The sequence below is a fragment of the Carcharhinus amblyrhynchos genome, chromosome 1 (assembly GCF_965287045.1).
Source record: "Carcharhinus amblyrhynchos chromosome 1, sCarAmb.v2.hapA, whole genome shotgun sequence".
Taxonomy (NCBI): domain Eukaryota; kingdom Metazoa; phylum Chordata; class Chondrichthyes; order Carcharhiniformes; family Carcharhinidae; genus Carcharhinus; species Carcharhinus amblyrhynchos.
This window is the reverse complement of record NC_137324.1, coordinates 142449828-142472541: the sequence shown is the minus strand read 5'-3', so window position 1 is coordinate 142472541 and position 22714 is coordinate 142449828. Positions and strand designations below refer to the sequence as shown.

At 43.6% G+C, this 22714-nt stretch overlaps 1 protein-coding gene across 1 annotated transcript in view; it reads left to right on the top strand.

The window, feature by feature from the left end:
* The window catches only part of LOC145341381 (bile acid-sensitive ion channel-like), a 77129-nt gene extending 54910 nt beyond the window's left edge, over window positions 1–22219 (top strand). Inside the window, exons 8-9 of the mRNA XM_080186356.1 lie at window positions 12400–12491; window positions 22032–22219. Of these exons, the coding sequence (XP_080042482.1) occupies window positions 12400–12491; window positions 22032–22219 (280 nt within the window). The remainder of the gene's footprint in view (window positions 1–12399; window positions 12492–22031) is intronic.
* The last annotated feature ends 495 nt before the right edge of the window (window positions 22220–22714 follow it).

Here is a 22714-nt window from a genome sequence, read left to right as displayed (position 1 = left end):
TTAGGATAGAGATGAAGAGATTTTTTTTCTCTGAGGTTGTGTGATTTTGGAACTCCGCCTCAGAAGGCAGTGGAAGTAAGGTCACAGAATATTTTTAAGTCAGAGGTAGATGGATTCTTGTTAGGCAAAGGAATCAAAGTTATTGAGATCGAGAGGGAACGTGGAACTCAACACAAACAAATCTGCCAAGATCTTATTAAAAGGCTTGATGGGCCATATTGTCTACTTCTGCTCCTATTTTGTCTGTTCGTATATAATTTTCAATCAAAATGCTAAATCCAACCTACAATCACATACTCTTCACTTTCTATTACTTTCATTATATGCCCATAAAGACCTAAACTAAAGGTGCACTTCTGTCAGAAATAGAAGATGCTTTTGTCAACTCTAATTTTGATAAATCACTGAGATGTCCATCTTAAAATGTTAAGTCAAAGCTACATGTGGAGACCTTCATAGAACTGTAGAATCCCAACAGTTTAGAAAGAGCCCTTTCGGTCCATCAAGTCTGCACCATCTCCCATAAAGAACATCTTACCAAGGTATCATATTCCTGCCATCCTTCCATTGCCCTGCCCTACCCTAAACCCGTGACCCCATGCATTTATCATGGCTAATCCACCTAAACTGCACATCTTTAGGCATTAAGGGACAACTTAGCATGGCTAATTTGCCTAAACTACACATCTTTGGACTGTGGGAAGAAACTGGAGCACATGGAGGAAACCCATGTGGTCACAGCGAGAATGTGCAAGCTCCACAAAGACAGTGACCCAAGCTGGGAATCAAACCCATGTCCCTGGCGCTGTGAGTCATAAAAATCTTGGGACATACTGTAGATAATAGCATTTATGCCTCGATATTTCAATCTCACCCACCAGCATAATTGTAGACTGAGTTTTGGCTGGATGCTCAAATTGGCTACACTCTGGATCTTATGCAAATTACCTTAAGTCTGTATCCTCTAGTTTGTCACCCTTTTGCCACCAGAAACAATTTTGTCTTATTTATCTAATTAAGATCCTTTATGATATTGAACACCTCTATTGCTCAAAGAACAGTGCAGAGGGTTTTTCATCTCTGCAATTTCACATCCCTGATACCGTCATAATTGTGATTCAGAATTTAACATGTTAATAGTTGACAGGATATAGTCATGGAAATTTAAGATTCCAATGAATGAAAGTACTCCCAGTGTTTCACCTTGCCAATGCAGAATTAAAGGTAATAAAAACTGAAAATGCTGGAAATATTTGGTAGGTCAGGCTCCACCTGTGGGGAAAAGCAGTGCTAACTTTTCAGGTGAATGAACATTACGGGTGGAATTTTCTGGCTCTGTCGCAGAAGGAGTAGTGCTGGAAAATCTGGCAAGCCGTTTAAAGATCCATTCACTCTGACAGGTCAGGAAGATTCTACCAGGAGGAGGGAATTCCTGCCAATAACTAGGTTTCTCTCCACAAATGGTATGTGACCTGTTGATTATTATCTCTGTTTTTATTTCAGCTTTTCACATTTGCAATATTTTGCTTTCATGTTTCAGAGCTGAATATTCCAAGTACAAATCCTGAACTGCCAGTACACTAGAACAAAAAGGATCTGCATATCCAGTGAGGGAATGAGCAAAATAGGGAAATCCAACTAAGTAAGAGTTGATGGTCAGCTGATGTTTCCAAAAAAAATTCAAGCAGGGGACGAGGCTAGCCTTCTGCACTTGGGGTGTGCTGACACTTTTGATCGCAGTAGGGTAGAGTAAAGAACCAGGATAAACAATGAAGTTAAACTGAGGTTTCACCTGATGTAAATTTTCAACGCCATATCGGCCTTTTGGCTAGGATGAAGCATTAGATCAAACCCTCGTGCTGGGGTGGGGGGCAAGGGGGGTAGTGGGGTAGCGGTTGGTGGTGGTGGTGGAATGCCTCATTCTGTCAGTTTGCATCTTGTTTGATCAAGCCCAAGATGGAATGCAAAATCTTGTCCTGTGAGTTTGGATCTTCTTTGTCCCTCAGATGGGGGGGGGGTTCATGATTGGACTTGATTTGAATTGGGTTTTTTGATTAGAAACAAAGTACCAAAACATAGCATAGAACATAGAACACTAGAAGCATAGAGCATAGAGCACTAGAGCATAGAACAGCACAAACAGGCCCTTCAGCCCACAAGTTGCGCTGATCATATCTATACATACCAAGCTATAGAACTATCTGTAACTCCCAATCCCATTAAATCCCATGTACTCATCCAAAAGTCTTTTAAAAGACCCCAGCGAGTTCGCCTCTACTACCACCGACGGCAGCCGATTCCACTCACTCACCACCCTCTGAGTGAAAAATTTACCCCTAACATCTCCTCTGTACTTGCTCCCCAGCACCTTAAACCTGTGTCCTCTCATAGCAACAATTTCAGCCCTGGGAAATAGCCTCCGAGAACCCACCCTATCTATTCCTCTCAACGTTTTATAAACCTCTATCAGGTCACTTCTCAACCTTCGTCTCTCCAGGGAGAAGAGTCCCAGCTCCCTCAACCTATCTTCATAAGGCATGTCTCCCAATCCAGGCAACATCCTTGTAAATCTCCTCTGCACCCTTTCAATAGCTTCCACATCCTTCCTGTAGTGAGGCGACCAGAACTGCACACAGTACTCCAAGTGGGGTCTGACAAGGATCTTATAATTCGAAAAAACATTCACAGCAGAGGTGGAGGCAGCATGCTATGCCCTGTTATCTGTGATAGCCTTGATGACTTCTGAGGGTCAAGGTGTGGAGGGGCAAGGTGTTGCCTGCTTTGTGTTTCCAGCTGTGGAGCTCAAGATGATAGGAATTGGGGTTGGTTGGACAGTCTCAGATTCTCCTAGATAACTGGCCTTTTAGTTGCTTGAGGAGCCCTTCCTGACCTTTTGAGGAGAAAAGCAACTGGAGAATTGTCAGAAAGTTCCATTCCTCTCTTGCCTAGCCACTGATGGGTCCCATTTACGTCCAGAATGATGGAATGCAGGTGTAAGTGCAAATCCTGCAGAACCTGTTGACCAAGATCTCCAAGGCAGTTGCCATCTTTCCCAGCACTACAAGGTACTTGCATGTCAGAGCCACATCAGACATACACAGACAGACCCCTTCATCTTTCATGTCAATCTGTTGCCGGCCTCTCACAACTCTGGCCAATGTTCCACCACCTGTCTTTGTATCTCCAGCATGTGTGCCATGGTTGGTGCAGAGGCTCATCACCTGACTCCAACTCAGCAAATATCTGGTCTCAGCAAGTCCTCCAAGTGTCAGAGACCTGGGCTGTTACTGCCTCTGACTGCTGCAGTGACTCCAGGCCTCAGCTAAATCTAATCCACTGAAGTGTGTCTTTGTACAGGTGAAGGGCACAGGTGAACACAGTGGTGAACACAGGTCTTCATCAAATTCACCAAATCGATCCTCATCTGATGTGGGCTAGGGATGATTGTTTGGCTGGTGTCTGTAAGAGAGAGACGATAGATTTAGTTCATGAGCAGGCAAAATGTATCACTGCATGTCACTCACAGTGAATGTCAGGATGTGATCAACTGTTTTTTTATTTATTCATGGGACATGAGTGATGGTAGCTGGTCAGCAGTTATAGCCATTCCCTAGTTGCCCAAGAGCAGTTGCTGTGACTCTGAAGTTACATGTAGTCCAGACAAGATAAGGACAGCAGATTTCCTTCCCTAAAGACAATAGTGTACCAGATGGGGTTTTCTAAAATTCAATAATCATTTCATGGTCATCAGTAGGTTCTTAATTCCAGAAATTTTTTATTGAATCCAAATTCCACCATCTGCTGTGGCAGGATTTGAACCCAAATCCCCAGAACCTTAGCTGGGTTTCTGGATGAATAGGCTAGTGATAATACCACTAAGCCATCATCTCCCTGTTCTGTACTAACTTAATGAGGGAAGCAATGTCACTTTTAGCACAGAAGCGATGCCTGTCCTTTCTTGCCGACTCAGCTGCGTCCAACTCTAGGGAAGAGTTCCTGGATGTCTGTCATTCCTCCTGTTATGGGCTTGGGAAACACGCCTGCTGACTGTGTACACTGAAGATGCTGTTTGTGCAGCATGGTGGATTCGATACTGATCTCTTCCACGAAGATGTGGGAGATCCCTAAGGAGTTTAATTCTTTGTGTACCAGATGCCATTATGAGACTGTGAGTTTGGACTGAGCAAATGGCTGACTTACTCTGATATTGCAGCTTAATCATTCTCTTCCTGCACTTCAGTACCTTCCTTTTTTTGAATCACAGCAGCACAAACCACCCCACAAACCGCTCCCAGGCTAGTGAGGCTAGAGGACATCCTTGTTCCATCCCTCAAAGTTGGCATCACAGTGTTTGCAAACAATGTTGAAGAGAGCCACCAGGGAGTCACAGCTAAATTTTGGGGTTCATGGCTTCTGCTGTGAGGTCCTCAATGAATCTGGATGTACTGTGCAAACAGGAGAGGGTATCACAAATGATTGAGCTTTAGACAAGTTGCTGGTCCAGATTTCCTCTTGGGTTTTCTCTCTGCCTCTATAGGATTACTTTCAAAGGAGACTACACTTCTTTTTATTTGGTTATGTCAGATGAAGCAAACTTAGTTGAGCCTCTCCCGGGACCGAAAGTCAATATCAGTACGCTTATATGAAGCCTTCAGTGTGTTCTTATTGTGCCTCCTTCGATTGCCATGATAGTGCAATCCAGACTCAAGCTCTCTATATTCACTTTGATTAGTAAGTGTTAGGCATTTTAGCTATGTTGTAGATGCTTGACATGTCAGCTCAAGTGAGCACCTGAGTATCTGGCATTTTGTCCTACCTAAATAAGCACTGATACAAAGCATGGTAATGATGGTTTCATCTATTTTCACCTGGAGTATAAACTCACCATAATCACAGATGACCATAGACTGCAGTCCCCAATGAGGGGAAAGCTAATAGTGGTGATATAACTTGAGGATCACCACACCTCAGGTAAGGGGTAAAGTTGAGAAGGTGAACCTTCATGAATAAGCTCAGCCAGTATAGGAATTATAATCATGCTGTTACTGTTGCTCTGCATCACTAACCAGCTTAATCATAGGTCATAGAATCCCTACAGAGCAGAAGGAGGCCATTTGCCCATCGAATCTGCACTGACCACAATCCCACCCAGGCACTATTCCTGTAACCCCAAGGATCAATTTAGCTGAGCCAATCTGCCTAATCTGCATATCTTTGGAGTGTGGGAGGAAACTGGAGCACTCTGAGGAAAGCCATGCAGACATAAGGAGAATGTGCAAACTCCATACAGAGTCACCAGAGGCCGGAATTGAAGTTGGTTCCTTGGAGCTGTGAGGCAGCAGTGTTAACCACTGTGCCACCGTGCCACCAAACTGTCCAGCAAACTGAACTAAACCAGCCAGGAGTATAACAGCATTGCTGGAAAATATAAATAGCTTTCATAAGCAGAACATCTGATTAGACCAATTATTTATAGTTCATCTTTAGGACCCAGCAATACATTTGTGATATTAATGGCCTCGATAGGCCTTGGGTAAAGTCCACAGGTGGAATGGCAATATCTGTAACACTCACATATTTACAGTGTAAAGGATGAATTTGAAATGTAAAGTGACCAGATCAGAACTGGGCGAATATGGAATATAATAAACCTGTCAGTTGAAAATATATGCTGCTCTAGAAATTGGAAGAATCAGTTTGTTATCAATGACGACAGTACTGAAGCCATTTAACAGCTCTTCAGATTAAACATTTTATGGTCCATTGCAAATACTCTGAAATGTTTGATATTTTGTAACCAAGGTATATTTCCCGTGTACTTAACAATTATTTGCATAGCCTTGATCTCTCAGAGGTTGTCCACTGCTACTCATCAAGACTAAGCAAACATTATGGCTGGCTACATTTTTATTCTGCTAAAGTACTATCTCTACAGGGCAGTAAACACCCATTACCAATCTTCGGTAACCAAGAAAGTGCCTTTTTCACCTCATCAATTTAAATTTGCTAATGTTTAGATCTCAGCAGTTTTATAAATAATTGGGCATTGTTTGTATTACTGCAACAGGTAAACATTTGTGCAAGCCAGGTTAAAGCAATAATCTGATTGGTGATAGGTGAAAAGGACTGAGCAGTAGAATTTTGCACAATCTCAATTTTATCAGGGTAAAATGTGAGAGGCTTTTGAAACAGTTAAGTTTATAGGTAACAGTGATATGACTGCAAATTTCAGCCACAGTTGAGACAAGGCAGAGTAAAGAATGATAATTTTGCAAAAGTGGAAATAGATGCTCTTAGTCATGAACAGGATCGTATAAATCTTTTACTAAAGATTTCTGTGGAGAAGAACACTCAGAGTTTTAACTAATTTTTTATTGCCCTGCTTTTGGTGGGGGTCTTTAAAAAAAATGAACAGGAAACACAGGAGAGGAGAAGGGATGGCAATATTGCAACTGTCAAACAGGATATAAGTGCTCACAACCTGTGTGGATGAAAGCAAAGTCCGCAAAGTATAATAGTCCTCTGGAAAAAATGTCCAGGTATTTCGCCTTCCCTCTTATGTTGCATAGTGTTTGCAGTTCAGCTTCTAGATTTCACTGTGGTGTAGTTACCTGCCTCCTGTCATGTCCCTTGCTGATCTTTGACCTGCTGGAACATTACCTCTCTTTTACACTGCCATGTTAAAACTCTGAGTGTTCCTCTCCATGGAAATCTTTAGTAAAAGATTTATACGATCCTGTTCATGACTAAGAGCATCTATTTCCACTTTTGCAAAATTATCATTCTTTACTCTGCCTCGGCTCATCTGTGGCTGAAATTTGCAGTCATATCACTGTTACCTATAAACTTAACTGTTTCAAAAGCCTCTCACATTTTACCCTGATAAAATTGAGATTGTGCAAAATTCTACTGCTCAGTCCTTTTCACCTATCACCAATCAGATTATTGCTTTAACCTGGCTTGCACAAATGTTTACCTGTTGCAGTAATACAAACAATGCCCAATTATTTATAAAACTGCTGAGAACTAAATATTAGCAAATTTAAATTGATGAGGTAAAAAAGGCACTTTCTCGGTTACCGAAGATTGGTAATGGGTGAGACTCCTCCACTACTGTCTGCTTTGGTTATCAGCAAGGTCAAGAGTAAGGTGGCACAGTAGCACAGTGGTCAGCACTGCTGCTTCACAGATCCAGGGACCTGGGTTCGATTCCTGGTTGTGTCACTGTCTGTTGTGGCATTTGCACATTTTCCTTGTGTCTGCGTGGGTTTTCTCTGGGTGCTCCAGTTTTCTCCTACAGTCCAAAGATGACTTTAGGTGGGTTGGCCATGCTAAAATTGCCCCTTAGTGTCCTGAGGTGCATAGGTTAGAGAGATTAGCAAATAAATGTGGAAGGATATGAGGATAGGGCCTGGCTGGGATTGTGGTCGGTGTAGACTCAATGGGCTAGATGGCCTCTTTCTGTGCTGTAGGGTTTCTATGATTCTAAGAGGATATGATAGTAAGTGAGGCAGCTAAAGGGACAAGCAGGCAAGTGAATTGATAGCACACATCAAAGTAAATAAATCTGATCTTATAGACATTTTGGAATCTTGGCTATAAGATGACAAAGGCTGCGATGCTCTGGCTGGGCCTGATGGAGGCAGGACATAGGATATGATCAGTGGGGGTGGGAGGTCCCACTGCCATTCTGCATTGGGATCAATAGGGGCAGGAGGGAGGCCAGCAATCGGGTGGGCTGGGGATTGTTTGCTGGCAGGGGGTTTCTGCCAGAGATGTCTGCCAGGGGCACAGGTGATCTGCCTGCAGGGGTGCCTGCATGCAGGGAGGTGGAAAGGATTGGCACTGCAGGAGGTGGGGATGGAGGGGGTTGCTGCTGGAGATCCGGGCGGTCCGGGACATCATGAGTGCCGGGAATTGTCGGGGGAGCGACCATTGGGCTGTGGGGGTGTTGGGGGCAGCACTAGGGGGGTCCCAGGCTGACCAGCGATTGAGGAGGCTGACAATTCAGGACCACTCCGCATGTACAGATGCCCGCTGGCTTGGCTTTGCCCCCTGAAATTTAATAATATTCATGCTAGTGGCCTCTGCAGTGCACAGATTATGGGAGATTCTAGTGTGAACTCCCACTGAAAAAAAACATGAATTAACATAGAACATAGAACATAGAACACTACAGCACAAACAGGCCCTTCGGCCCACAAGTTGCGCCGACCACATCACCTACCAACCTACAGACCTATCTATAACCCTCAATCTCATTAAACCCCATATACTCATCCAGAAGTCTTTTAAAAGACCCCAGCGAGTTCGCCTCCACCACCACTGACGGCAGCCGATTCCATTCACCAAATTACTCCAAATTTCCTGTGAATTCAACACTTAGAATTTTTTGGGAGGATTCTGCCCGAAGTGTCTGTCTCTTTACAACAAGAAGGTCACCTGGCTTGAGGAAGCAATGGGAGCTGAGACTGAATGATCACTCCAGAGGGTGGATACATATCTCTGTCAGAATATATCTGGAAGTCATGGAGTGAGCACACGTGGGCTGGAGCATCTGAGTTGATACTCCAGGACAGCTTATTGCTGAAAATTCCTTTTGATACTTTTTGATCCTAACAAAGTCTGAAGTCTCTTGACAACACCAAAAACTACACGACCATGGGATGTGACAAGTGGAGACCCACAGCAGCTTGTGCCAGAACCTCAACTTTTGACAATTTGTATCAATGAGTTAGAAGAAGGGAGTGATAGCACGTTAGCTAAAATTACAGATGACAAAACGATAGGTGGGAAAACATGTTGTGAAGAGGACATATGACGGTTTCAGGTTGAGTGATTGAGCAAAAAAATCTGGTAGCTGGAATATAATACTGGAAAATTGTTTACTTTTGTAGGAAGAATAAAAAGACAGAGTATTACTTAAATGGAGAACAACTGCAGAATTCTGAGGTGCAGGGGGATCTAGATGTTGTGGTGCATATGTCACAACATGTTAATATGCGGGAACACCAAGAACTTAAGAAGGCTAACAAATGCTATCCTTTATTCCAGGAGAAACTGAACATAAAAATGAAGATGTTGTGCTTCAGTTATACAGGGCATTTGTGCGAGTACATCTCAACCATTGTGTGCAGTTTTGGTCTCCTTATTTAAGGAAGGAAAGCGGTTCAATGGAGGATTACCAGGAATGAATGGGTTGTCTTAAGAGAAAATTGTTGACAGATGGGACTTGTACTATTGACATATTTGAAGTATATAAAATCCTTGTCAAAGTTCATGTGGAAAGAACGTGTCATTTTCTGGATGAGACCAGAGCTAAGGGCCACTTTTTTTTTAAATTAGGGGTCACCCTTTTAGAACAGGAGAAGAGAATGTATTTTCTCTCAGAGGGTTGCCTTTGGAATTGCCTGCATCAGAAGGCAGTGGAGGCATGGGTCATTGAGTATTCTTAAGGCAGAGTTAGATAGATTCTGATGAAGGATCCTCAAGATTTGAAACATTGACTCTATTCTCTCCCCACGGATGCTATAAGATCTGCTGAGATTTTCCAGCATTTTCTGTTTTTGTTTCAGATTCCAGAATCCGCACTCTTTTGCTTTTATCAATAGATTCTTATTGGGCAAGGGTATCAAAGATTATCAAAGGTTGATGCAAATGTGGAATTCAAAACACAAATAGATTAGCCATGAACAGGCTCTAGGAGCCTAATAGCCTGTTTATGCTCCTATTTCACATGTTTGTATGTTCATATTTAGTACAAGCTAAGAAAGAAAGATATAATTAGTCTGATCTGTGTAGCCAATCAACCAAACCTGCACACCTTTGGATTGATGGTTGCTTCAATCATGCATCATTAAAGTGGCCAATAACTGCATTAAATTTTTTGATGCAATGTCTGCACTGTTGTGGCAACTATCACTTCCCAGAGTGCATCAATGGAGGGTTCAGCACTGACCATTCTAATGAACAGGGCCTAGTGAATCATGAGGGCTAAAGGTGCAAGACCAAATGCTGAACTTGCTCTCAATGTCACTGTTGTAAAGGTCTTTCAGTCTATTGTGGTATGACATTAAGGGACAGAAGGAATCTTGCCATGTCCCATTGCCTGCACCTTACTTCTCCTGGAATTGTGTGGCACATGCACATCTCCCTCAAGTGGAAGCAAACTCTCACATCCCTTTTCAGGCTTTGACCCTTCCTGCTCTTCATCATCCAAGGAGATCTCAGCCTCCTCCATGTCTCCCTCTGACAAGGGATTTTGAAGCACCAGGTTGGATGTAGCAGACCTTGATGGCATACTTTCCATGGAGAGTGCTGCAGAGTGCCACTGGGATGGGATTTCCTCCCAGCCATAGTGAGGTCAATTCATCCACAGAATCATAGAATCCCTACAGTGCAAAAGGAGGCCATTCAGACCATCAAGTCTGCACAGATTCCCTGACAGAGTATCTCACCCAGGCTCTCTCCCCTATAACCCCACGCATTTACCATGGTAAATCCATCTAAACCACATGTCTTATGATACCAAGGAGCAATTTTATCATGGCCAATTCATCAAACCTGTACATCTTTGGAGTATGAGAGGAAACCAGAGCAACCAGAGGAAACCCACACAGGCATGGGAAGAATGTGCAAAGTCCACACAGTCACCTAAGGCCATAATCAAACCTCGGTCCCTTGTGTTGTGAGGCAGCAGCACTAACCACTGTGCCACCATGTCGCCACATCTCTGGGCAAGCACAGAACTGAATGGCATTGTTTGTTGCTACTGTGTAGATAGGGTAGTTTTCTTTGGTGGACTCTTGATTATGTGAGTTGCCTCCATGGGTCTAACCTCTTCACCCTCTGGGTGTTGCTGGGGTGCCCCTGGACCATGGACCTTAGGCCAGGCCTCCTCTCGAAGTCCTTCTCATCAGATCACTACCATCAAATCAGTAACATTGAGTGCTAGCTCCATTATTCAATCAGCCTTGGGACTGATAGATGCAACCAGTTAATGAACATTGAGCAAGAAGGTTCATTTATCATAATGACACAAATTAAATCATTGGCCCTTTTTCTGTACTGCAGGCTGGTCCTCCTTTGTACCACAAGAACATTGACAACTCAGCCTACCTGTTCCATCCCACAGTGATCACCTTGGATAGCCTCATGTAGCCATCCCTAGGATAGAGGACATTCCACTTTCCTGAACAGCTTTCAATAAATGCTCCGGGGGTCTGCCACTGAAGCAGGAGCCATGGCTTGCTGCCTTCTATTCATCCTTTCGTTCTTCCTTTAGTGAAAACCTGTCCAGCTTCTGTTAAATATGGCACTTGGACATGATGGCGGAACATTAAACTTTCTGCCTGCCTCATTATGAGACTCGATACGCAATGCACGCACCTATAATTAATGAGGTGGGAATTCCATGATCAGTCATGAAAAAATATTCTGTAGTGTGAATTACTTCAGCTTTCTCATCCCGCAACGGAACCCATGGTGGGAGGGGAAGATGGGCCAAATGTAACTATGATGCTATGATTTGTTCTGTGGTCAGAACAACCTCAAAGTCAAATGTGACACCAAGATTTTAAGTGTTCAAGTTTCGCCTGGGAATCTGCTAGTAAGCAGAATGGAGCCAGTGGCTGAGAAATAGAGGTTGTGGCGAGTGCAGAAAGAATGACTGAGATTTTCCCAATATTTGTCAGAGAATCAAAGAATTCTTACTGTGCAGAAGAGGTCATTCAGCCCTTCGAGTATACACCGACATTCCGAAAGATCATCTTACCAGGGCCCTCTCTCTTGCCCTACCGCACGTGTTTACCATGGCCAAAACATCTAATCTACATATGTTGTGTAGGGGCAATTTAGCATAGTCAATCCACCTGAGCCTCACATCTTTGGATTATGGGAGGTAACCGGAGCAACTGGAGGAAACCCACGCAGACAAAGGGAGAATGTGCAAACTCCACACAGACAGTGACACATGCCTCTATTTGAATCCGGGTCCCTGGAGCTGTGAGGCAGGAGTACTAACCACAATGCCACTGTGCTGATTTATAGTTGGAGGAAATTTCTGTTGATTTTCTGGATGTCAGATAAGCAATGTGACAATTTAACTGTAGTGGGGGAGTGAGAGGGTTTGTGGTATTGTACAGCTGAGTTCTCAGCATCTATGTGAAAATGAATTCTGTGCTATCAAATGATGTTACCAAGCTTGTTGATGAGAAATAAGATGGACTGAGGAAAAATCGTTGGGAGACAATAAGGTGGGAATGCGAAGAGGAACCATTGCAAGTGGTTCCAATTAGTTAATGAAATGAGAGCTGTCTCAATCAGCTCATCAAAATTATCAATATGTTTGGAAATTGTTGGACATGGTTGTAAATAAAATATTCTTTATTTCACCCCTAGGGAAAACTTTGTTTACATTGACATAGCTTACAAGGACCTCAATTATGAAATGACTCAGCAGCAGAAGGCACTACCAGTTACTGAGCTTATTGGTGAGTTGCACTCTTCTCCCAAACATTTTTCCATTCTTACTACACAATGATTAAACTAAAATACCAAATAATAACAATGCTCCTATTTTCCATGTCAGAATATATGTGAACGATAGATTCAAAAGCTGTGCTGCACATAAGTAATCAGATGAACATGTAACAATATAAATGAATCTTGCATGCGAACATTGGAACAGGAGCAGGAACACACCATATAATCACTTGAATCAATTCTGCCATTCAACCAGATTGATTAGTATCTTAACTCCACCAATTATGGAATTGAGGGTGGCATGGTGACACAGTGGTTAGCACTGCTGCCTCTCAGCTCCAGGGACCTGGGTTCGATTCCCAGTGTGGGTCACTGTCACTGTGTAGGGTTTGCACGTTCTTCCTGTGTCTGCGTGGGTTTCCTCGAGGTGCTCCAGTTTCCTCCCACAGTCAGAAACTCGTGCTGGTTCGGGTGCATTGGCCATGCTAAATTCTGCCTCAGTGTATCCGAACAGGCGCTGGAGTGTGGCGACTAGGAGATTTTCATGGTAACTTCATTGCAGTGTTAATGTAAGTCTTACTTGTGATAACAGGCGCTGGAGTGTGGCGACTAGGAGATTTTCATGGTAACTTCATTGCAGTGTTAATGTAAGTCTTACTTGTGATACTGATAAATAAACTTAAGACTTGCTAAGGCACAGGGGACCATTTATCCCATCATGTCTGCATCAGCTTTCCAAACGAATATCATGACTTAGTGCCTGCCTTTTGCCCATGACCCTGCACATTCATCTACTGCCCTCTTGAATGCCTCGATGAACTTGCCTCCACTACGCTTCCAGATAATGCATTGGCTTCCTCCTATGGCTATTATAGATTACTGAACTGGTAAACCATGAAGCTAGGGTAATGCTTTGGGATTACTGGTTCATATCCCACCAGGGTAGATGGTTTCAATAAAGAATTCTTCAGGCAATGCATTCCAGACTTGAACCACTTACTATGTGAAAATATTTTTTCTCACATCATAATTGCTTCTTTTGCAAATCACTTGAAATCTGTGCCCTCTTGCTCTTGATTCTTTTACAGTAAGAATTTCACAATTTTCTCCCTATCTATTCTATCTATTTTATTCACCTGCACTCATGATTTTGAACTTCTCTATAAAATCTCTTCTTATGTTCTTTGCTCCAAGGAGAACTGTCCAAGTCTCTCCAATTTATCCTAATTACTGAAGATTTTCATTCCTGGAACCATTCTTGTAAACCTCTTCTGCATTCTCCAATATATTCATATCCTTCCTATAGTGCAGCACCCAGAACTGTAGACAATGCTTCAGCTGAGGTCTAATTACTGTCCAGCATAAACCTGTCGCTCTGGTACTCTATGCCCTATTAAAGCCTAGAATACTGTATGTTTTATTAACGTCTCTCTCAACCTGTCCTGTCACCTTCAATGATCTATGCACATGTGCACCCACGTTCCTCTGCACCCCCTTAAGAATTTACCTTATTTTACCTTGTCTCCCCATGACCATCCTACCAGAACAAATCACTTCACACTTCACCACATTGAACTCCATCGGAACTTCATATACTTACTCCACAAACTTATGTCCTTTTGAAGGACATGTTTCTCTTCAAAATTTACAGTACTTACAAAGATCTGTGACATCCACAAACTTTGAAATTGTTCTCTGCACATGGAGACCTAGATCATTAACATATATCAGGAAAAGCGAAGGTCCCAAATACTGACCTCTGGGGAACACTACTACAAACCTTCATCCTGCCCAAAAATAATCATTAACTATTACTCTCTGATTCCTATTATTCAACCAATTTTGTAACCATGTTGCTACTGTCCCTTCTATTCTTTTCTCACAAGTCTATTGTGTCGTACTGTATCAAATGCCTTTTGAAAGTGCATGAACACCATATAAACAGCATTACCCTCATCAACCCTTTCTGTTCAAATAACTCTTGCAAATTTCTTAAAAACAATTTTCCCTTTAGAAATCCATGCTGGCTTTTCCTAATCAACCACATTTTTCCATGTGACTACTAATTCTATCCCAAATAATTGTTTCGGGAAGCTTGCCCATCACTGACGTTAAACTGACTGGTCTGTAATTATTGGGGCGATTCTGACAATCTTTCCAAAACAAAGGCATAACATTTGCAATTCTCCAGTCCTCTGGCACCTCCCCTGAATCTGGAGGAGACTGGAAAATTATGGCCAGCACCCAGTGGCCCAGGCAATGCTCAGGGGACCCAAGTTCAAATCCCGCCACTACAGATGGTGAAATTTGAACTAAATAAAAATCTGGAATTAAAAGTCTAATAGAAACATAGAAAATAGGAATGGAGAGGGGGGTGGGATCATTCAGCCCTTTGAGTCTACTCTGTCATTCATTATGATCAAGGCTGACCATCCAACTCAATCACCTGATCCTGCCTTCCCCAATATCCTTTAATCCCCTTTACTTCAATTGCTATACCTATCTGCTTCTTGAAAACATTCAATGTTTTGGCCTCAACTACTTTCTGTGGTAGCAATTTCCATAGGCTGACCACTCTCTGGCAAAATAAATTTCTCCTCATCTCTGTCCTAAACCATCTACTCTCTATCCTCAGACTGTGACCCTTGTTCTAGACACTACCACCATCAGGAACGTCCTTCTTGCATTTAGCTTATCCGCTCCTGTTAGAATTTTATAAGTTTCTATAAGATTCCGCCCCCCCCATTCTTCTGAACTCCTCAAATACTATCCTAATGTATTCAATCTCTCCTCCGTCCCACCATCCTAAGAATCAGTATGGTAAACCTTCTCTGCACTTCCTCGAGAGCAAAAACATCCTTTCTCAAATAAGGAGACAAAACTACACACAGTGGGGCAATTCTCCCAAAAGTGCTGAATTAGTGGGAAAACTGTTCTAGATCGCACCTGTTCTGACAGTTCAGCTTCTTATCTGAATCTCCGCATTCCGTGTACTGAAGAGGTCCCAGTCATGAATCTCATTAAAAACTCTGGGGAGGCAGGGTCTATTCACGCCAGAGTTTGACAGTTTTGGAGTTTTGCACATGCGCAGTGGCCCCGAACTGTCAAACTCCCATTTGTTGGCCAGCCGTATCGCTGGCCAGCCCAGGATCCCCACAATGCTGTCCATCCAGTCCCCTCCACAGCCTGATCGCGAATCCCAGAACAATTCCTGTGCCAGCCCAGCGCCCTGCCTCCCTGTCCCAGAGCACCCCAATGCCCAGGCACCATCCCCCAGCAGTGGTAATCCCCCCTGGCCCCACCCCCTCACCGCATAGACCCCCCCAGACAGCCCCAATCACTGCCCTCCGTCCATCCCAAACCAATCCCAATGCAGAGTGGTAGCGGGACCACCCCCCTACTCCCACTGATCACCCTTAGGCCCTGCCCAAAATAGGCCTCACCCCTTTGGCACTGCCAGATGCCTGTGGGCAGTGCCAAAGTGCCCCTGGGCATCGGCATTTTGCCGTTTGGGCAGTTCCTGGGGTCACAGGCTGGCACTGCCAGGTGCCCGTGCCGAGAAACCACTCCCCCCCACCGCCTGACTCCTTGGGCTGCCCCAATTTCCCCCCTTCATTCCGGCGGAGTCTCCTATTAGCTCCCCGAACGTGGGGAGTTAGCCTGAACTCTGCTGGAATGAAGTACTCCTGGCGGGGTGGGAGATTTGATCGGGACCTGAAAGGACTCACAATACTGTTTGGGAGAGAATTCCAGGATTTTGACCCAGTGACTGCGAAGGAATGGCGATATATTTCCAAGTCAGAATGGTAAGTCACTTGGAGGGGAACTTGCAGGTGGTGGTGTTCCAGTGTGTCTTACTGCTCTTGTCATTCTAGATGGAAGAGGTCATGGGTTTGGAAGGTGTTATCTAAGGATCTGTGCTGATTTGTTGCAATGCATCTTGTAGATAGTCCACATTGCTCGTACTGAGCATTGGTGGTGGAGGGAGTGGATGTTTGTAGATGTGGTGCCAATCACACAGACTGCTTTGTCCAGGATGGTGTCAAGCTTTTTCAGTGTTGTTGGAGTTAAACTATCCACGCAACTGGGGAGTATTCCATCACATTCCTGACTTGTGCCATGTCGATGGTGGATATGCTTTTGGGAGTCAGGAAGTGAGTTACTCACTGCAGTATTCCTAGCCTCCAACCTGCTCTTGTAGCCACTGTGTTTATGTGGTGAGTCCAGTTGAGTTTCTGGTCAATGGTAACCCCAGGAATGTTAACAATGGCAGATTTATTGATGGTTACACCACTGAATGTCAAAGAATGGTGGTTAGAGTGTCTGTCATTGGTGATGGTCATTGCCTGGCATTTGTGTGGTACGAATGTTGCTTGCCACTTGACAGCCCACGCCTGGATATTGTCTTGATCTTGTTACATTTGAACATGTACTGCTTCCGTATCTGAGGAGACACAAATGGTGCTGAACATTGTGCAATCACCGTGAACATCTCCACTTCTGACCTTATGACAGAGGAAAGGTCATTGATGAAGCAGATGAAAATTGTTGAGCTAGGACATTACCCTGAGGGACTCCTGCAGAGATGTCCTGGAGCTGAGATGACTGACCCTCCAGAACCACAACCATCTTCCTATGAACCAAGTATGACTCCAACCAGTGGAGAGCTTGTCCTCTGATACCTATTGATTCCAGTTTCACTAAGGCTCCTTGATGCCACATTCGATTGAATGCGGCCTTGATGTCAAGGACTGTTATTCTCACCTCACCTCTGGAATTCAGCTCTTTTGTACGTATTTGAACTAAGGCTGTAATGAGGTTAGGAGCTGAGTGAACCTGGTGAAGCCCAAACTGGGTGTCACTGAGCAGGTTATTCCTGAGCTTGATAACACTGTTGATGACCCCTTCCATCACTTTACTGATGATCGAGAGTAGACTGATTGGGCGATAATTGGCCAGGTTGGATTTGTCCTGCAGGGCATACCTGGGCAATTTTCAACATTGCAGATGCCAGTGTTTTCACTGTAGTGGAAGAGTTTAGCTAGGGGAGTGACAAATTCCGGAGCACAAGTCTTCAGTACTATTGCCAGAATGTTATGAGGGCTCATTGCCTTTGCAGTATCCAGTGCCTCCAACCATTTCTAGATGTCACATGGAGTGAATCGAATTGGCTAGAGACTGGCATCTGAGATGCTGGGAACCATTGGAGGAGGCCGAGATGGATCATGCACTTGGAATTTCTGGCCGAAGGTTGTGCGAATACTTCAGCCTTATCTTTTGCACTGATATGCTGGGCTCCTCCATCATTGGGGATGGGGATATTTGTGGACCCTTCTTCTCCAGTGAATTGTCTAATTGTCCACCACCAATGGACTGGAAGGACTACAGAGCTTAGAAGTGATCCGTTGGTTGTAGGATTGCTTAGCTCTGTCTATCACTTGCTGTTTTTGTCATTTGGCATGCAAGTAGTCCTGCTTGGTAGCCTCACCATGTTGACACCTCATTTTTAGGTATGCCTGGTGCGACTCCTGGCATGCCCTCCTGCAGTGTCCATTGAACCAGGGCCGATTCACTAGCTTGATGGTTGAGTGGGGGATATGTTGGGCCATGAGATTGCAGATTGCGCTGGAGTACAGTTCCATTGCTGCTGATGGCCCACAGCAACTCACAGCTGCCCAGTCTTGAGTTGCTAGATTGGTTCACAGTCTATCCAATTAAGCATGGTGATAGTGCCCAACAACAGGATGGAGGTGATTCTCAATGTGAAGCCAGGACTTTGTCTCCACAAGGACTGTGCGGTGGTCACTCTTACCGATACTGTCATGGACAGATGCATCTGCAGCCAGCACATTGGTAAGGATGAGGTCAATTATGTTATTTCCTCTTGTTGGTTCCTTCGCCACCTGCTGCAGACGAAGTCTAGCAGTTATATCCTTTAGGCCAGCTCGATTGCTGATGCTGCTGCTGAGCCATTGTTGGTGGTAGATATTGAAATCCCCCACCCAGAGTACATTTTGCGCCCTTGCCATCCTCAGTGCTTGCTTCAAATGTTGTTCAACATGGAGGAGTACTGATTCATCAGCTGAAGGAGGACAGTATGTGGTGACCAGTAAGAGGTTTCCTTGCCCATGTCTAACCTGAAGTCATGAGGCTTCATGGGGTCCAGCGTTAAGAACTCCCAGGGAAACTCCATCCCAACTTATACCACTGTGCTGCCACCTCTGCTGGGTCTGTCCTGCTGGTGGGACAGGACATACCCAGAGATGGTAATGGTGGTGTCTGGGGTGTTATCTGTAAGGTATGATTCCATGAGAATGACTATGTCAGGCTATTGCCTGACTAGTCTGTGAGACAGCTCTCCCAATTTTGGCACTAGCCCCCAGATGTTAGTAAGGAGAACTTTGCAGGGTCAACAGGGCTGTTTGTTTTGCCATTGATTTTTCCAGTGCCTAGGTCGATGTCAAGAGGTCCGTCCAGTTTCATTTCTTTGTTGAGAATTTGTTGTGATTGATACAACTGAATGACTTGCTTGGCTATTTCAGAGGGTAGTTGACAGTCAATCACATTGTTGTGGTTCTGGAGTCACATGTAAGGCAGACCAGGTAAGGATAACTTCCCTAAAGGACATTAGTGAATTAGTGCAGTGATTCAAGAAGGCAGCTCACCACCACCTTCTCAAGGGTAACTAGGGATGGGCAATAAATGCTGGCCAGCAAGCAACGCCTATTTCCGAGGAATGATTTTTAAAAATCCATGCTGCCCAATCCAGTCACTGTTTTTTAAGTGTTTTATTATAAAATCTTTGATAATGGATTCTAGAATTTTCCCACCACCAGCATCAGGCTTATTGGTTTATAGTTCCCTGTCTTCTCTCTGCCTCCCTTTTTAAATAGTGGGTTTATATTAGCTACCCTCTGATCTGGAACTGTTCTGGAATCTATAGAACCTTAGAAGATGACCACCAATGCATTCCACTATTTCTCAGGCCACTTCCTTAAGTACTCTGGGGTATAAATCAACAAGCTCTGGGGATTTATTGGCCTTCACTCCCTTCAATTTCTCCACCAATATTTTTCTACTAATACTGATCTTCTTTAGTTCCTCCCTCTCACTAAACCTTGTGTTCCCCAACATTTCTGACATCTTATTTGTGTCCTCCTTTGTGAAGACGGAGCCGAAGTATGAATTCAGTTGGTCAGCCATTTTCCCTTGTTCCCCCAATTCCCTGTTTCTGACATTTGTCTTCACCAATCTTTTTCTCCTCACATACCTATAGAAACTTTGCTGTCAGTTTTTATGTTCCCTGCAAGCATATTTTCACACTCTATTTTCCCCTTCTTAATCAGTGCTTTGGTCTTCCTTTGCTGAATTCTAAACTGCTCCCAATCCTTTATTATTTTTACATATATTAGTATACAGTGAAAAGTATTGTTTCTTGCACACTATAGACAAAGCACAATGTACCTAGAGAAGGTGAGAGGGTGCAGAATGTAATCTTACAGTCGTAGCCAGGACAAAGATAAAGGCCAAATTAGTGCGTGGTAGGTCCATTTAGAAATCTGATGGTGGCAGGGAAGAAGCTGTTCTTGAGTCAGTTGGTATGTGACCTCAGATTTTTGTACCTTTTTCCGACGTAACAAGGTGGAAGAGACTATGTCTATGGTGCATGGGGTCCTTGATTATGCTTGCTGCTATTCCGGGGCAGCAGAAAGTGTAGACAGTGTCAATGGATGGGAGGCTGGACTGGGCTTCATTTACAATCCTTTGTAGTTTCTTGCAGTCTTGGACAGAGCAGAGGCCACACCAAGCTGTGATACAACCAGAAAGAATGCTTTTTACGATGCATCTGTAAAAGTTGGTGGGAGTCATTGAGGCCATGCCAAATTTCCTTAGCCTCCTGAGAAAGTGGAGGCCTTTCTTAATTATCTGGTCCCTCCATGGAGGGACCAGACAGATTGTTGATGATGCGAACACCTCAAAACATGAAGCTCTGAAGCATTTCGACTTCATCCCTGTTGGTGTTGACACAGACATGCCCTTCACTACACTTCCTGAAGTCAATGACTAGCTTCTTCATTTTGCTGATATTGAGGGATAGATTATTGTTGTCACACTAGTTCACCAGATTCTCTATCTCTATCCTGTTTCCATCTCATAATCTAAGATCAGATCCACTACAGTGATGTCATCAACAAAGTTGAAAATTGAGTTGGACAGGAATTTGGCGACACAGTCACAGGTGAATAAGTAGTAAGGAGATGAGCACATAGCCTCGTGTTGAGGATGATCATAGAGGAGGAGTTGTTGCCTATCCTTACTGATTGAGGTCTGTGGGTTAGGAAGTCTAGGATCCAGTCACAGAGGAAGAGGCAAGCCCCAGGCCATGGAGTTTGGAGATATGTTTTGAAGGAAGAACGCTGTTGAAAGCTGAGCTGTAGTCAATAAATAGGAGTCTTGCATAAGTGTCTTTGTTGTCCAGGTATTCCAGGGTTGATTGTAGGACCAGAGAGATGGTGTCTGCTGTGGAACTGTTGCAGTGATAGATGAACTGTAATGGATCCAGGCAATCTGGGAGGTTAGAATTGATTTGTTCCATGACTAACCTTCCTAAGCACTTCATAATGATGGAGGCAAGAGCCACCAGACAATTGTCATTAAGACACGCTGCCTAGCTTTTCTTTGGTACAGGGATGACGGTCATCTTCTTAAAGCGGCAAGGATAGCAGATTGGTGTTAAGAGAGGTTGAAAATGTCTACAAATACCCCCGCCAGCTGGTCCGTGCAGGAGCTGCGTGCTCGTCTGGGCACCCCATCTGGGCCAGTCACTTTCTGTGGGTTGACTTTCAGGAAGTGGTGCATTGGTGCCAGCGATTCTGCATGCCTTCATCTTGTAGCTTGGTATGTCTTGCAGATCTCTTATCATGACATATATAAATTGTGGTTCCTTTATATTTGGTATTTTTATGAATTTTCCTGATCAATACAAGACAAAAAGCTTTGACAATATGTGTCTTTTTTCAGCAAAATTTAGCATGTTATTAAGATTATAAAGGAGCAAGCTTTTTGAAAGTTTAATGGATACTTAATAGGTAAGTACTTCACATTGTTGAATGTGCAGGGATGCTGAGTCTCTGGGAGGGATATTATTAGTGTAAAGCTCCTGTAGGAACAGAATTGACTACCACAATTAACTGCACATATGTGGATGTCAGAAGTTGCTGCCTGATTTAAGCTCTAATAACAGTGAAGCTGATAGCCTCACTATTTTTCTACCTCAAAATTTGGGTTACATCTGTATTCAAATAATCAATAGTGGAGAATTGAATTAATAGGATAATTTGAAATTTGAGGCCTTTGGCTGGATTACTCAATTTAATCTTTTGGACAAAAATTGTGTGTAAAATGGAAGAATGTTCAATTAACAAAATCTTGCAATAACTGTTAAATAATACAGAAATGCCTTAGTTCATAGGCTGAAAAAAATTAAACTGATTTACTAGTTATACATAGTTTATTGCTAATGCTTACATTATTTCTATTTTTCACAGGTGACATTGGAGGTCAACTTGGTCTATTCTGTGGTGGAAGCTTGATCACTGTCATTGAAATCCTGGAATACCTTCTCACCAAGTTCTATTGGATGTGTATAGTTTGGTTATTAAAACCACCAAAAATGTCAAATAATGACATTCAAAATGCTCCTGCAAAAGAAAAAAAGCAGTTACCTCCCAGATAGATAGCATAATGGAGAATGTTTATTTCACCATCTGGAGTAATGCTACCATGAATCTGAATTGTCAAGATTTGGTAGAAAGATTTTTCAATTTGTAGTCTCAATGTACATTTACGGATCAACCGAGCAATTGCTGTGCGCACATACTTACTTTATTACATAGGAGATTCTGCACAGAAACAACTATTCCAGCCAACCAGTCCATGCCAGCTTTGATGGTTAGTTGAGCCTTAAACCATAGAATCCCTACAGTGCAGAAAGACGCTATTCTGCCAACTGATTCTATACCAACTCTCCAAAAGAGCAACCCACTCAGGCCTTACACATAACCTATACAACTTTAGACACTAAGGGGCCAGTCCACCCAACCTGCACATCTTTGAACTGTGGGAGGAAACCAGAGGAAACCCACCTAGCCACAGTGAGAATGTGCAAATCCACACAGTCACCCAAGGCCGGAATTGAAACCCGGTCCCTAGTGCTGTGAGGCAGCAGTGC